The following is a 16,907-nucleotide window of genomic DNA, read 5'->3' as shown; positions in this document are numbered from 1 at the left end:
TTTGAATGTTTAAGAGCTAGTTTTTGGAAGAGGGGCCAGAAAATAGGGCTAATTACAATAAAGGGAAACAAGAGATATTTATACTTTTTAAAACTTTATTTCAGATTGGGAGATTGTGCTTCATTCCAAGCATTCTTCTTCCAAATTGGGCATTCCTATGAAAGAATCAGCTCAAGAAAGAGTTACAAATGATGGTACTTGTGTCTTGCAAATGGGAGAAGCCTGGAGAGGTAGTATCAAGTTAAAGAGGAAACAGAGCAATGAAGAAAAACTTTATGAATGTAATGGATGTGGGAAGGCCTTTTGTCAGAGAGTAGAACTTACCCGGCATGAGAATTTATACTGGAGAGAAACCTTATGAATGTAATGAATGTGGGAAGGCTTTCCACAGGAAGGTAGGACTTACTGAACATCAAAACATTCATGTTGGAGAGAAGCCTTTTAAATGTAAGGAATGTGGAAAGGTCTTCCATCTGAGAATAGGACTTGGGGAATATCAGAGCATTCATAATCAAGAGAGGCCTTATGAATGTTAACAAATGTGGGAAGACCTTCCATTGGAAGACAGGCTTCATACCGGGGAGAATATTCATACCAGGGAGAAACCTTATGAATGTACTGGATACAGGAAGGCCTTTCGCTGGTGGACAGTACTTATTCAACATCAGACAATTCATTATGGAGAAAAATCTTTTGAATGTAATGATTGTGGGAAGATATTCCACAGAAACATCCAACTTACCCATCATCAGGGAGTTCACACTGGGGAGAAACCTTATGAACGTAAAAAATGCAGAAAGGTCTTCTGCTGGAGCTCACAGCTTTTTCATCATCAACTCAGTCATTTAGGAGAGAACTCATGAATGTGATAAATATGAAAAGGCATTATGACGGAACATAAACCTTACTCTAAAGCAGAGGGTTCATCCTGGACAGCTCTCTTAGGAGTATAAGGAACATCAGAAGATCTTCTGCTAGAGAGAATTTATTCATCATCAGATATTTTGTAGAAGAGAATCTTTATGAATGTAATGAATGTGGATATTTGGAGAGGAACCAAATGAATGTAAAATCTTCTAAATATAATACCTGTCAGAGTACACACGACCAAAAATTTGAGAATTTATACTAAAGGAAGCCCTGCAAGTGAAGCCAATCCCTAATTTCCTGTAGCCTTTGTTCCAAATCTTTTTACTCTCTTCACTTGGATCCAAGCAACTCCCTCTCCCAAATCCTTTGTTTACAACAGGTCAAACATCATTGCTGAGAAAATTGTGGCACTCATAAGTATTGCTTCCTTCCTTCTCTTTGTCACAACAATCTTCACACTGCCTTTTCCTCAGTCTCTGACAGTTGTTCTTCTTGCATTAGAAAGAAGGCTTTTATATATGCACTTGATTCTGTCCCCTCTTGTTTTCTCCAGCAAATTGAAACCTCAATCATTCCTGTCTTCCATGTCTCCTTATTTACTGTTTCTCTCCTTACTTTTTCAAGTTGTTAAAAACTAGCTTTTAAGTAGTTTAAAACTAGTTAAAAACTAGCCCTAGTTGTTAAAAACCTTCCTCATCCAAACTCTTCGAAAAAACTATCTACACTTACTACCTTTGCTTCCTGTCCTCTCATTCACTCCTGAACCCTTTGCAAACATAGCTGGTCTAAACTAGTTCTTAAGGACGAAATGGGACTTATATTCACAATCCCAATTATCCCGATTTTAGAAGCTGCTCAAGGGCAGAGAATGTGAGAGCATTCTTGGGCTTTTTAGGAAGGAAAAAGGAATGAGGAAAAGAGCCTGAAGAATATGTTATTGAGCCCTATTAGAAATAAAATATTATGTAGCATTAATTTAGAAAGAAAAATCATATAGTATTAGCAATAAATATCATCACTATTACTCTTTGATACAGTGCTAGAAATGCAGACTATAGCAATGAAGAGGGGAAAAGGAATGAAAGGAATAAGCATAGCCATCAAGGATAAGAACACTTTTGCAAATAATAAGATAACTTAGAATACCCTAAAGAGTTGACTTAGACATAATACATTTGTTACAGCTTTCGGTAGGAGATATATTCTTTACCAGATAATAAATAGAAGCAATAAAAAACAAAATGAAAAAAAAAAGATAAAATAGATAACTGATTACTTGAAACTGAAAAGTTTCTCTACAGACAACATTAATGTACCCAAAATAAGAAGGCATGTGGTTGAAATGGAATACATCTTTGCTTCAAATTTTCCTGATAAGAGTTTGATATTCAAGATATATAAACAATTAATAGTTCTACATAAGACTCATAGCCATTCTCCAACACATAAATAATCAAATGATATGAATTAACAGTTCTCAAAAGAACTGAAAAGTATTCAAAACCTGAAAAAAATGTTCAAAATAATAAGAGAAATATAAATCAAAACAGCCCTAATGTTCTATCTTCCCCCCTAAAAATGGGTAAAAATGATAAAAAAAATGGCAATAGTCAATGTTGGAAGGATTGTAGAAGAATAGGTACACTAAGACATTGTTGGGGGATTTGTGAAATGATATGTTTAGAAAGAAATTTGGAATTATGCTAATTGGGTGATAAAAATTTCCATACCCTTTAAATCAAAGATTCTGTTACTGAGCTTATACCCCAAAGAAGCCACTGATGAGGGAATAATCCCCATCCATTCCAAAATATTTAGAGCACTTTTGTGAAAGCTAAGAATTGGAAATGAAGCAGATCTCCATTGATTGGGGAATGGCTAAACAAATTGTCATACGTGAATGTAACAATATTACAGTGCTATGTGAAATTATATGTGATGAATACAAAGAAGCAAGATATGAAGTGATGGACTGTGAAATAAGAAGAGCCATGAAAACAAGATATGGCTATAATATAAATGGAAATAACAACAACACACTTCAAAATCAAAAGTGAATGTAAAAATTATAAAAATCATGCAGAATGTGAATTAAAAGATAGGAGAAGATACCCTCAACCTAACCCTTTGTGGTGGTGGGAAATCCACAAATGTCATACACTGCACATGTTTTCAGACTTTTTCAACATATTTCTCAGTTATGTTGCCATTTTTTTCCTTTCCAAAAACAAAATGCTATTTGTCATATGGTATGGCTGTCCAGAAAGGGAATTCTGAGGGAAATTTGGGATAACTATGGTGACATAAGAAACAGAGAATAGCAATAAAAACTTATTTTTTAAAAAGAAATAGTAAATTTAGAAAAGTCACAGAATATAAAATAAATCCACACAACAACAGCATTCCTACTGTCATATTTAAAGAAATGATGAAGGAAACTTGCCCAAATTTATTAGAACTATCAGGCAAAGTAAAAATAGAAAGAATGCACTGGTCAACTCCTGAAAGGAATGCCTAGCCTAAAACTCCCAGGAATGTTATAGCCAAAATCCAGAGTTTCCATTTTAAGTTAAAAAAAAAAATACTGCAAGCAGCTGGTATGAATGAGTCTCAGGTATTGAGGATTCCCAGTCAGAAACACACAAGATTTGGCAGCTACCACTATAAAGAAGCAGAGAGTTTGGAAATAATAATACATGGGTTGAATGAGATATTACAACCCAAAACTATTTAGTCATTAAAAAAAGAGTAGACTCCTACTGGGTAGGAACAGATTTTTACAAGAGTGGAATAGAAGGACAAATAGAAGTCAATATAAAAACATCAAATTTTATCAGCAATCAGAAGGATGAAGGAAGTAATGTCTAAGAGTAGGAGACTAAAACCAAATGCCCTTTCTTCCCCAACTCCACCAGGAACTCTTCCTGAAGGGCTTTTCCTGGAGCAAATTTTTCAATCTCTGGAGTGATCCCCATTCTAAAATAGTTTAATAATTTCTAGCACACCCTCAAAGTCCGCCCAGGTTTCCTCAGTCTAGCTAATACATTCCTGGTGCAATTCCACTCTAGTTCCAAATCCTTTTCACACTCAGTCCAAAGCTTCTGATTGCCTGGGGCTTGCTTCTAAGGTAAAGGGGCAATCTGGGGGGGGAGGGGGGGGCTTCCTGGAGGAGGCAGCCCTTGAGCCTAGCTGGGGAAGAGCAGCATGACAGAGGGAAAAGGGATGCATTCCAGGCAAGGGGGGTAGAGTCTCGGTGGTACAAACACGGGATGTAGGATGCCGCAAAACCGTAAGCTACTTCAGGATCCCACAGTGGAAAGAAGAGGGATCAAGCCTCAGATACGAGAATAAGGGGCTCTGAACTACCACCCCCAGGAGCACTTGCGGCCACAGTAGGCAGACTCTTCTTACGTAACTTCCTATAGGCACCGGAAGTGTTCGCGAAGCAACAATTTTCATTTTCCTGATTATACTGTGGCTCCTGCTAGGGCCGGACCTCAGGGACCCCGAGCTGGGAGCGGGCGAAGAGGTAGGTTCGGCGGCTGCTTGATCAAGGGCCTAGGCCGCCCTTCGGTGCCCCAGCGTCGAGTCCTGCCTTAGGAGGGGATGGCCCCAGACGGAACTGGCTGAGCCTCAGTTGTCCCCTCGGAGATGGACGTGACCTTTTGGGGAGGGTCACGTGGGGATAGCCCCGTCACGTCATTGGCTTGGACCCACGCTCAGGAAAATTTAATAACGTTTGTTATCCTCTTGACATTGTAGATTTTGTTATTATTAATAACCAATTGTTTTATTATTAACTACTTTATTATTAATAATAATGGACAGCCGTTGTTATTTTGTTATTCTATCACTTACAATGCTTATTATTAATGACGGTATTTGCTATTAATTATTTTCTCATTATTGTTAGTAACAAATAACGGGTGTTAGGTGCGCCCTGTGCTCGCTGCTTTTTACGAAGATTAATTCACTGGATCCTCATCACCACCCTGGGCGATGGAAGCTGGGCTTATTCCCATTTTACAGATGAGATAACTGAGACAGCCAGGATGAGGTGACTGGCCCAGGGTCACACAGCCACCATATGTCTCTGGGTGGATGTGAACTTGGGGTCTCCACTGCGCCAGTTTGCTAGGGGCCTTGTGCCCCTGGGCCAGGTACTTCCTCTTCCAACCTCAGTTACTTCAACTGTAAAATGGGAGTAATTTTGGCAGGTACCTTTGGCCCAGGGTCACCCTAAGGACACAATGATGCTCTGTGGGAAGAGCCCACGTGCCCTCCCCAAGGGTTCTCACCAACCCTGGCAGGGTCGTGACCCTGGTTCTTCCCATTTGGACCACCACGCCCCTCTATTTCATTTGGAAACACCTTCAGGTCCACCAGAGGTGAGGAAGAGCCCGCATTCTACTGCTCGTCTCCACTGAGACAGAGAACCCTAGTTGTTCAGGCGTTTTCAGCCATGTCTGACTTTTTTGCTCCCATTTGGGGTTTTCTTGGCAAAGATCCTGGAATGGGCAGCCATTTCCTTTTCCAGCTGATTTTATAGATGAGGAAGCTGAGACGGATAGGATAAAGTGACTTATCCAGGGTCATATAGCCAGTAAGACTATATTTGACTCAAATCTTCCTGACTTCAGGCCTTGCATTCTATCCACTGTGCTGTCTCTGTTCTGTCCTACCTTTACTGCTATGAGCTGCCTCGTGTTGACTAATATGTATCTGGCTTGTTTAGAAGAAATGTTCTGAGGTTCAGGACTCTCTCATTGGCATCCTTGTGTTCCCAGGATCTTGTACCACACTTTGTTCAGTGTAGACAGTTGACAGTGTGAGTTTAGTACTGGGGGATAGTCTGGGAACCCCAAGAAACCTCTTTCTCAGCTAGGGTGGGTGAGGGGAAAGTCTGGGAGCAGAAGGCTGAGGCAGCCCCTCTCATGGTTCCTGTTTCTTCCTCAGTTCTGCTCCTGAATGCCAGCCTTTCCCTGAGAGGTGGGAGCATTGAGGAAGAGCCAATGGCCCCTCCACTCCTGACTGCCAGGGCCCCCCAGGTGAGTGGGAAGCTCCTCATTTTGAAAATGGTATCAAAGTGGGCGCATTCTGGAGGAACCCAAGAGATTGGAGCTGCCATAGAATTATAGATAAAGACCAGAAGGGACCTTAGGGACTCCCTCATTGTCCAGAAGGGGACAAGGGGGAAACAGCCTCTCCACAGGCTCTCCGGTGGTGAGCAGCAGGGCCAGGATTTGAACCTAGGGTCTTGGAGGGAAAATCTAGCTCTTGAGCAACTCAGCCTTCCTGGGCAATGGGAATACCATGAGGAATTTCCCCCATTTTCACAGAATCTTATCTCTTCTTGACCCAGTGTTCCCACCTTTATTTGCCAAAATCCCCAGTTCTGGGGTTTGTGCTTCAGTACTAACTTGGTAGTAAGAGCAAACATTTCTAGCCCAATTAAGCACAAAAATGGACCAAGGTGAGTCATGTTAAGCCCATTTGGCAGCATCAGAAACCAGACTTTAGACTCTAAAGTTTAGAGCAAAGAAATGTTTTGGATCGCACATAGAGTAAATGTGGGTATGAGAACAAACCACAAATTTCTCATTTCTTTTGTCCCCCTTGCTTCCAAGGTAAGACCAAGGAGACACGGAATCGCTGTTTAATATTTGTTAGTCACCTGCTTCCCATAGCTTTTGAAGTCAGCTAGTCAAGGTGTTACTATAAGCAGACGAATCAGGCTGGAATCATCACCAAGCATTTATTTCAGTGCCTCCCAGATGCCAAGCACAGGGGCACAAAGGGAGGCAGAAACAAGGCCATCCCTGCCTTCTAGGAGTAAGTAAGCTCACAGATTTATGCACAAACAAGAGAGAGGCAGGGCCAGCTAGAGCATTCTGGAAGGGAAGGTCCTGGCACCAACAGGGATTGGAAAGGCTTCATGAGAAGGCGGGATTTTAGCCAGACCTTCACCAAAGAGAATCCGGGAAGAGGAGAGACAGCGATGAGAAGGGAGAGAATTCTGGGCATGGTGGGCCATGTTGGAAGAATTTGTAATGAGAAAGAAATAGAAAAATATTAGTTATTATTGAAGATTGGTTTTCTATAGGCCCCAGTTAGACATTAATGTCAGTAATGTATGGGTGGGATTTGGGGTAAATTAGAAGAGGGTCCTGGACTAGAATGGAGTGCACCTACCATGGCTGATGTGAAGTATTAGTCTTGTGAGTCTGATCAGTGGAGTTTTCAGTCAAAAGGGAGGATCTGGGTTCTAATCTGGCCTCAGACACTTCCTAGCTGTGTGACCCTGGGCAAGTCATTTAACCTCAGCCGCCCAATACTTAGTATTGATTCTAAAACAGAAGTAAAGATTGAAAATAAACAACAAACCAACTTCAGAAGTATTTGGAGGGGAAAGACATTTCTCTAAGCCAAAATTCCTCTAGGAAACTAGGATCAAGACCAGTTGTAGGAGACAGTGTAGAAGTTTGCTCAGGTGCAGCTTGGCTTAGAAGGCCTTGCGGACAAAGTCATGAAGAAGTGCATTTGTCCTAACAGCCTCACAGGGTAGTTAGGAGGAAAATTCTAGGTCGTTGGCAACCTGCAGGAGCAGTTTAATGGGGTGATTCAGAATGTTGTTTACCTGGTGGCGCACAGTAGGCCATCAGTAAAGTAGTCTTGGAGCTCTGAAGGTGCTGAACACTGATTCTCTGAGGTCCCCGGGCACTTCTACCTTTCCTCCCAGGTTGTCATGGAGATCCTTGGGTGCCCACACAGATATTTATTATTTCAGGAATTGATGACATTCAAGGATGTGACTGTGGAGTTCACCTGGGAGGAGTGGGGGCGCCTGCACCCCTCTCAAAAGAAATTGTACCGGGATGTGATGCTGGAGAACTACAGGAACCTGGTCTACCTGGGTATGGATGGCTTCTCCCTGGGCCTCAGAATCTGCCCCTTAGGATAAGGGTTTTTCCTTCCTTCCCTAGTAAACACTGGAGTTTTACATGATCATTGTTTGGTAAGCAGGCAGCAGAGGTTGCTAATCTTTTCATGATGAAATGTTAGGGTTCTCACTGCTGAATGAAAGGCCTTTGGCATGTAGGCCTAGAAGCTGGTGGTTGGACCGTAATGCCCCTAAAGTCCCTCTGGTCAAAGGTTCCCCCCTAAAATGCTCAGTAGAGATACCTGGAGACCTAAGAGGTTCCTGTCTTCTTAGAGGGCCAGACTGAAGTGAGCTCACTTTCTTTCTGAGCCCAAATCTATTTTGGGACCTAATTCACCATATTCACCAGGAGTAAAATACAGAGCCTCCCTCAGGAGCCTGTTGTGTCCACCGGGGGGCCTTCTGAGCAGATGGATTTTTTCCCCCAAGAAAGAAAAGACAGAGGTTTAATTCTGAACCTGAGAATCTTCCATTTCCTTTGAGCAGGCCTTGAATTTCCCAAACCACATGTGATCTACCAGCTGGAGCATGGAGAAGCCCCTTGGAAGGCAAATGACATCTCCAGGATCCCCCATCCAGGTAAGCAAGCTTGTAAGTCTTTACAAGCTACATCTAGCTGGTCTATTCCTCTGTCAGGGGTCAGGAATGGCACAATATGTAAAGTACTTGGCACAGGGCCTGGCACATGAGAGGGACTCAGTAGAGACCTGTTCCTGTCTCCCCCTTCCAAGATTCTTTGGTCTACACAGAAGAGCCAGGGTTGTCTGACTAGAGGTCATTCCCTGCAATAGTCACTTTCCTGGCTTCCCTCCACACCAGTGTGTTAAAGAGGGACGTGTCCGTGGCCAAGGATAGCCCTTTCTCTCTCTTTTCTCTTGGGTGACCTTGTTAGTCTTGCCAAACCCTTTGCTGCAGCTCCCTGTCTTGGGGGACCCAATTCCCCAGCTAGTGCCTCAGTGACTGTCGTGAGCCCTCATTTCCTGTTGGAGGCCTGTAGTGTAGACCCTTCCTGCTTGGAGAATCAAGTTTAAGTGAGAGTTCAGGATGATTAGGAAGGTGGTCATCGCCATTATCATTCCTTCTTATTGTCTGTGGAAACCCTGGGGATGTCCGCATTTTGTTTTCAGTTTTATTGATATTTTGTTCTTATATCCCATTCACTCCCTAAGCTCTCCTTCCCTCCTCTCCAATCCTTACAGCACAGAATAAAAAATCAAGAAAGGGGCAGCTGGGTGCCTCAGTGGAATCACAGGCTTTGAATTGGAAGGGACCTGAAGGGGCACTGGTTGGGTTGGGACAGAACCTGGTTTACAGCTAAGAAGATGGAAGAGGGTACGAAATCAGAAATGGATGGAGGTACTCTCTTCCCAACAAATTTGGAGTAGTAAAGGTAGGAGAAAAATGAGATGGTTGATGAGTGAGGATAGCAAGTGAGGAGTAGAGATTTGGGGCGGAGACTGTGTTTGACTATAGTCAGGAGTTGGTGGACGGGAATAAATTGAAAATGCATTAGACAATGAATACGAGTGATGGCATAGGGTTCAAAGGCACAGGCATAGGTTACGCCTTAGCGAGGACTAGGGATAACTCTGAGGAAAACTACTGTGCTGATGATTCTGAAAATTTGGAGGAGTAAACTTTAGGGAACCAGCTGCCCCTGCAGGTTAGTTATTTGAAATTCCTCACATGCACTTTTATCTTCTCAATTTTTTACTTTGTTCTAATACTTCTCAGTATCTCATGGAGTCATTGAGTTCTGTATGTTGTATTATATTTTTCCAAGAGTCCGATATTTGGTTGGTATTTTCTTCTAAGCTGTTTATTCTCCTTACTTTCTTTTTTTTCCCTCTAGAATTCTTAATTTCATTTTTTCTAACCCTTCTTGGAAGACTTGGAGTTTAGGCACTTTTTTCCTTGAGGCTTTCTATACTTATGATAGAGTTCCTCTTCTCTTAACTTATAGTATTACTTCATTATATTCGGAGTAGTTTTCTTCTTATTTACTCCTGTCTCCAGCCTCCGTTTCTAGAGTGGGACTTTTTGCCACGACAAGAGTCTCTTCCCCTTTCACACTTTTGGATGAGATGACTAGACCCTAATTCTACTCTCTCTGTAATCTGGATGCCCCCCACTTCAACTGAGATACTGTCTTTTCCATTCAGTAACATCCTAGGTAGTGGAATCATTGGCACTCTAGAACTATTTTGCCATAATATTTTTCCCAAAAGAGGTACCTGTTACCAGCTCTGGCCTCACCAGTTGTATCAGACACTTCTGTCTCTTTGAAGCTGAGCAAACATTTACTTTTATCCTTTTTTTCCTTAAAAAAACTAATTTTGCTAACTGAATCAAGGAAAGCTTGTTTCCACTTTCATTTACATTTCTCTGATTACTGGAGAGTTTGGACAGTTTTTTGTGGCATTATTAATCATCTGTTTTTGAGAACTATATATCCTTTGGCAGACACATTTTAAAAATTCTAACAAGTCTTCATAGCTTCAGATTTTGCACAGAAGTAATTATTTTAAATATCTATGTTTGCATCTTTCCCTTTCCTTTATATTCCAGTTCCTTTATTTCTTGTGCAACAACTCTCTAATTTTACAGAATCAAATCCTTCTAATGTGCTATTTTTATTTTTATTTTAGGAATGGTTACAATTTTTCCTTTCAGAGTTGAAATGTACATATAATTTTGTTCCAATTATCCTAATATATGTTTTCCTATTGTCTATTTTTTTATCCCCTGGGAACTTTTCAATGAATATTTTTGAATAATTATTCCCTTGCTTAGTATATGGTGATCTTGATGTTATCAAACATTATTCTTTTGCAGTGATAGTGAACCTTTTAGAGATGGAGTGCTGGGTCCTACCCCCCACCCCACCCCTCATATTGAGTGTCATGCCTACTCTCCTCCCCCCCCCCCCCCACCTCCCATGTACACTTAGCCCCTGCTCCTTTACCCCACACAAGGGAGAGAGAAAGCACTCCCACTGGGCTGCTAGATAGAGGGGTAGGTGAAGTGAGGAATGTCCTTAGCAAGTGTAGAGAGGGGGATGGGTGTGGCCCACATGCTCCTCTCCCCTCCAGCTCTGCCACCTGTGAGCCACCCACCTTACCTCTGGGTGCTCCCATTGGGCTACTGGGCAGAGGGGCAGGGGATGCAAAAAAAAAATGTCATCAGGCGAGGTAGAGAGAGGGAAGGGAGCAGCTCTGCTCAAGATCCTTTGCCTTTCTAGAAACAAACTCTGGGGATGGAGGATGGGGAGAGAGGGTGGCTGAGTGCCCACATAGAGCACTCTGTGTGCCATCTTTGGCACCCATGCTGTAGGTTCACCATCACTGTTCTATTATATACCTTTCATTCTCATTAGGAATTACCTATTTTTCTTCACTGACGTTTTTCTAGCTTTTACCTGGTTCCAGACCTCCTTCTCCCCTCTCCCCCAGTAATCCTGATAATCTGGTTCATTTTTTCTTCCCCTTAAATTTTTGTTACTCTTCATTTTTATGAAGGAGAGCCCCTTGATATTTTGATTAGTCTTATATTTAAACTTTAAATTTAGGTAGTATTGCCATCCTAGTTATAAGCATTACAGAATTTTTCAAAATCTAGACAATGAGGAAATGAGTTTAACCTAGCTTGTCCTGTTTTTGAAGAAGCTAAAGATTACCACTTTTTCCCTACATTATAGTGCATCCTAAAAAATGTGATCACTGACTGACCTGCCAGTCACAAGATTATTTAGGGGATCAACAAGAAAGCATTTAGTAAGGTAGCAATGGCCATAGCAACTATGAAAAAATATTCTTATTTGGTATATATTTTGATATTTGAGTTATTTGCTTTATGAACATAATAGAATATAAGACTGCCTGGAATGCATGGTTAACAGGGAATATTAACTTACTATCTTTCTTTCAGGTTGGAAGATTATCCCTGAAATCAAGGAGTCACCTCCCAAGATGGGCAGTTTTATGGAAAAATCACAGCATATAAATGATGTTCCCTGTTTCTCCAGATTGGGACAAACCTGGGAATATGGGGCCAACTACAAGAGAAGGCAGAACAGAGAGGAGAATTATCACGTACCTAACGATTGTGTAGAGGCCTTCTTTCAGAATACCAACCTTATTGGTCATCAGAGAATAGATTCTCTAGGAAATGTGTGCAATGAAGGTGTGGAGGACTTCTGTCAGAACAAACAACTTTCTCAAAATCAGAAAATCCTTACAGGGGAGAAATCTTATGTATGTGATAAATGTGGCAAGGCCTTCAGCCAGAGGTCGGGACTTAGGGAACATCTGCAAATTCACACTGCAGTGAAACTTTATGACTGTATTGAAAATGGAAAGACCTTGTCTCTGAATAGTAAATTGACTGGACATCAGAGAGTTCATCCTGGAGAGAAACCTTATGAATGTAGTATATGTAGGAAGGTGTTCCGTTGGAAGTCACATCTTACTCAACATCAGACAGTTCATTCTGGTGAGAAACCTTATGTATGTAATGAATGTGGAAAGGCCTACCACAAGAGGTCAGTGCTCACTGAACATCAGCGGACTCATACTGGAGAGAAACCTTATGAATGTCATACGTGTGGAAAGACCTTCCGATGGAGCACACACCTTAGTCGACATCAGAGAATTCACACTGGAGAGAAACCTTATGTATGTAAAGAATGTGGGAAGGCCTTCAGACAGAGGACAGTGCTTACTGAACACCAGAGAACTCATACTGGAGAGAAACCTTATGAGTGCAATGAATGTGGAAAGTCTTTTCGGTGGAGGACAGTGCTTGCTAAACATCAGAAAGCCCATACTGGAGAGAAACCTTATGAATGTAATGAATGTGGGAAGTGCTTTCATTGGAATACAAACCTTACTCGACACCAAAGGACTCATACTGGAGAGAAACCTCATGAATGTGCAAAGGCCTTCCACCAGAAGTCAGAGCTCATTGGCCGTCAGAGGACTCATGCCAGAGAAAAACATTATGAATGTCATGAATGTGGAAAGACCTTTCAGTGGAACACAAACCTTACTCGACATCAAAGAATTCATACTGGAGAGAAACCTTATGAATGTAATGAATGTGGAAAAGCCTTTCGATGGAGTATAGTACTTACTGAACATCAAAGAATTCACACTGGAGAGAAACCTTATGAATGTAATGAATGTGGAAAAGCCTTTCGATGGAGTACAAACCTTACGCGACATCAAAGGACTCATACCAGAGAGAAACCTTATGATTATAAGAAGATCTTCCACCAGGAGACTCAAAATCAGAAAATTTGTGGTGGAGAGAAACTTTATGAATGTAATGAGTGTGGAAAGACCTTCCATCAAAAGGCAGGACTTACTCGACATCAAAGAACTCATACAGGAAAGAAATCTTACAAACATAGCAAGTGTGGAAAGGCATTTCACAGGAGCACAGAATTTACTCAACATCAGACAATTCCTATTTGAGAGAACTCTTTTGAATGTATTATGCATGGTAATGGAACTTGCCAGAATACTGGGCTCACCATCATATAATTTAGTCTGGGAAAAAAAAAAAACTTCATTGAATGAAATGATCATGAGATATCTTTCTTCAAGAACAATGAACTTTCCCAACTTGAGAGAATTTGTGTCAGAGATAAACTTGAATAATGTTACATATTTAAACTAAAAAGAAATTTTGCAAACTAAGTCAGTCTCAAATTTCTCATATAGAATAATCCGAACATTTAAATTTCAAGTTTCTAGGCAATTCCCTCCCCCAGTATTCAAGTTTATAGCTGATAATTTAGATTATTCATTAAGAATATGGTGGCACTCTGGCAACAACTGGTTCCCTAAAGTTTACTCCTCCAAATTTTCAGAATCATCAGCACGGTAGTTTTCCTCACAGAGAGTTATCCCTACTCCTTGCTAAGGCTTAACCTATGCCTGTGCTTTGATCTCATCTAATCTGACTTATTCAAGAACCCTATGCTGTCACTCGTATTCATTGTCTAATGCATTTTCAATTTATTCCTCTCCACCAACTCCTTACTATAGTCAAACATAGTCTTTATATATACCTCCACCCCAAATCTCTATTCCTCACTTGTTACCCTCACTCATCAACCATCTCATTTTTCTTCTACCTTTACTACTCCAAATTTGTTGGGAAAAGAGTGCCTATGTTCATTTCTGATTTCTTACCATCTTCTGTCTTCTTAGTTGAAATACTCCATGTTTGAACTGTTTAAACATTGAATCCATTCAACACAGCCTTGGCATGGGGTGATCATTATGATGCCTGGCCTTGAATGTCCTCAACTCAAAGCTGTCTCTAGAGCTAAGTCTGGAATTCTCAACTAAGGACGAGTCTAACAAAAACCACCAGCTCCTCCTCCAGGTGTCACACCTAGACTAAAATAGACCTGCCTTCTGCTGCACTGGAGTGCAAACAGTCCCCATGTGAACATCTCTTCCTCTAGTCTACTTGGGCAGTAACACTGGAAATGAACCACTCAGTCTTGGATTGAGGGGATACATCTGAGAGCAGAGCAATGTGGGAGGATTAGGTGGGCTGCAGGGAAGGAGTGGGCAGTCCTTTGTTTCCACAGCCTACCTCTCTTTCCCAGAAAGTTACAGCTTAGTGCTTCTACCTTTAGGTGCTAGCCTTGCCCTTTCCCAGAGGTGAGTTTCATTGGATGATACCCCTGATAGTGTGAACCTTAAAAATTCCCAGACCCTAATTCATAAAATTGGATTAAGACCATTCCCCATTTGGGCAGTGAACTCTACTTAGATCAGGAATGTGAGAACTCTACTTCACCTACTTAAGTCTGCCCTAGGGGAAGATAAAGTTGTAAACTCTTTTCTGAACAATGAAAAGTACTTAAACCCATACTTATAATAAGGCAAAAAGTTCTTAAGATAAGTACCTATAAAGGTCAAGCAACTTGTGAATTTACAAGGAACAAAGAGCTGAGAAACTTACTCAGAGCTTTCCTGGTGTGAATTACTAAAAAATCCACACCTTCTTAGGTGTGGACTAAGAATGGGCTGTCCTTTGAAAAACGTCTACTGTGATTGATAGATGGAAGAACTTAGGGGAGGTGACAGAGGAGAAAATTCCCTATATAAGGAGATGACAGGCTCTTTAAAAAAAACCAGTCTCTAAGGAGGCTGTTGGGGGAGAGCTCTGGAAATAGGCTCTTGGGACAGTCTCTTGAGGACAGTCAGAAGAATCCCTCTCTGGAGAAGGATGGCTGGCTGAACTGGTATCTATATTCTTGCTTAGACAGATCTTGTGGTGAGTGATTAAGGACTGACTGATCTCTCTCTTAAGATTCAGGTCTAGGCTATGTTGGCTTAAGGCCCTTCATACTTTTTCCTTTCTTATTCTCTCTCTCTTTCTTAATTCCTCATTTGTATGAATGAAATTCTTTATAAAACCCAGTTGACTTGGGTATATTCATAATTGGGAATATTTCCGTGAATCACCTTATATATTTGATTAAAAACAAGACACTGTAGTGAAAACATATTTTCTGCGGTCACAATTTACTCATCCACTCTTTTATCTGCCACAAATTATATCTTCCACTATTTTAATTCTTACAGTTTATGACCTCAAACTATTTTTCTCACTACATTTGAAGACCTTCAACTATTTTAATTATTACAATTATTACAATAGGCAGGAGAAAGTGGTAGATTTTTACTCCCAGATAGCTCTGATTTCTCCTACTCACACCTCCCTTCCCTTCAGAGAACCAGCAAAAGTTTGGGGGCTGGATTTTTTGGACAAACATTCAAGTACTGCTCTTACCATTTACTATCTGGAAGCTTTTTGCCTTCTAGTGGTCTCAGTTTTCTCCTCTGTAAAAAGCTGAAGTATTCTAAGGTATTTGTTAGCTGTGAGGCAGCTGGTGGTGCAGAGGAAAGAACATTGATCCTGGAGTTAAGAAGATTTGAGTTCGCATTTTGAATTATACTTTTTTCAAACAAATCAGTCATGTAAACACATTTTGGATGTTTAGACAATACTCAAATTACAAGGAACCCAAAATTTACTCTCCTGCTATGATAAGACAATCTGCTTTTCGAAAGAGAAGGAAGATCTCTCGGGGGTTTTTTGAGCATTCAAATATTTATCATTTAGGCTTATTATTTTGAACTAAAAGTTCATCTGTTAGGCCATGAGTGGACAATCTAAATTGTGTAAGTTGGGTATACTTGAAAGACTCAACACCCTCCATGAAATCATTTTTGAAATTAAATTTTATTTTTGTTATGCAAAAAACACTTCCATATTGGTCATTGCTGTAAGAGCAAACTCATACATAACTTATTTCGCTCTATATCAGTTCCTGCAGATCTTCCATGAAGTCTTTATCCAACAAAAATTGAATACGTATTAGCAAAAGTTTTTCATAGTTATTAGCAGTGTATGTTTGCTGGTATTTTTCTCTGCCTCCACAAAACTTATTTTTCACCTGATTGATTGCCCACAATATCCTGCTGAGTAAAAATAACTACATTAATATCTTTCCCAAAACACTGTAGGGAGTTACATGGGTAAGTAATTTGTAAGTTCTGGTGACAGCCTTAACTTTAGAAATGACACTCGAGGGAATTTTAATTCTATTTCCCCAACCAGCTTTTAATTTATGCATGTACACTACAAGGTTAAGTACACTTCATTACTGTCATTCAGACTAACTAGAAAAATTGTATTGGTTCTAGTCTTTGGACTTTGGATGGTTTCTGAATTGTTGGAAAAGACCAGGTAATGTGTTGTGTGTTCATACTCATTACCAGTAATGATTCAGAAAAAATTTAGAGGATCTTTTGCTAAATGTTCAGGAATGTAAGTTTAAAAAAATTATACTCCATCAAGATTCAACTATTTGTACATACTTACATTACAGTTTAATAAAAAACACATTGTGTAATATTTAATAAATAAGTAAAATAAACTTTTCAACACTATACAAAAAGACCCAATTTCAAATCTGGCCTCAGGGACTCAACTAATTGTGTGATCTTGGACAAGTTATTTAACTGCTGTTTGCCTCAGTTTCCTAAAATGGACACAATTACACTTACCT

The 16,907-nt window shown here is 40.6% G+C and overlaps 1 protein-coding gene across 1 annotated transcript; it reads left to right on the top strand.

Moving 5' to 3' along the window:
* The first annotated feature begins 4,279 nt into the window (after positions 1-4,279).
* LOC100025880 (zinc finger protein 883-like) lies at positions 4,280-15,330 on the top strand. The gene is made up of 5 exons (XM_007490350.3): positions 4,280-4,399; positions 5,827-5,918; positions 7,658-7,784; positions 8,297-8,389; positions 11,738-15,330. Exons 2-5 carry the CDS (start codon positions 5,883-5,885, stop codon positions 13,282-13,284), a joined length of 1,803 nt encoding a protein of 600 aa, XP_007490412.3. The 5' UTR covers positions 4,280-4,399; positions 5,827-5,882; the 3' UTR covers positions 13,285-15,330.
* The last annotated feature ends 1,577 nt before the right edge of the window (positions 15,331-16,907 follow it).

The sequence above is a fragment of the Monodelphis domestica genome, chromosome 3, assembly GCF_027887165.1.
Source record: "Monodelphis domestica isolate mMonDom1 chromosome 3, mMonDom1.pri, whole genome shotgun sequence".
Classification (NCBI taxonomy): Eukaryota; Metazoa; Chordata; class Mammalia; order Didelphimorphia; family Didelphidae; genus Monodelphis; species Monodelphis domestica.
Note: the sequence above shows the minus strand (reverse complement) of the source record. Positions and strands in the feature narration are given on the sequence as shown.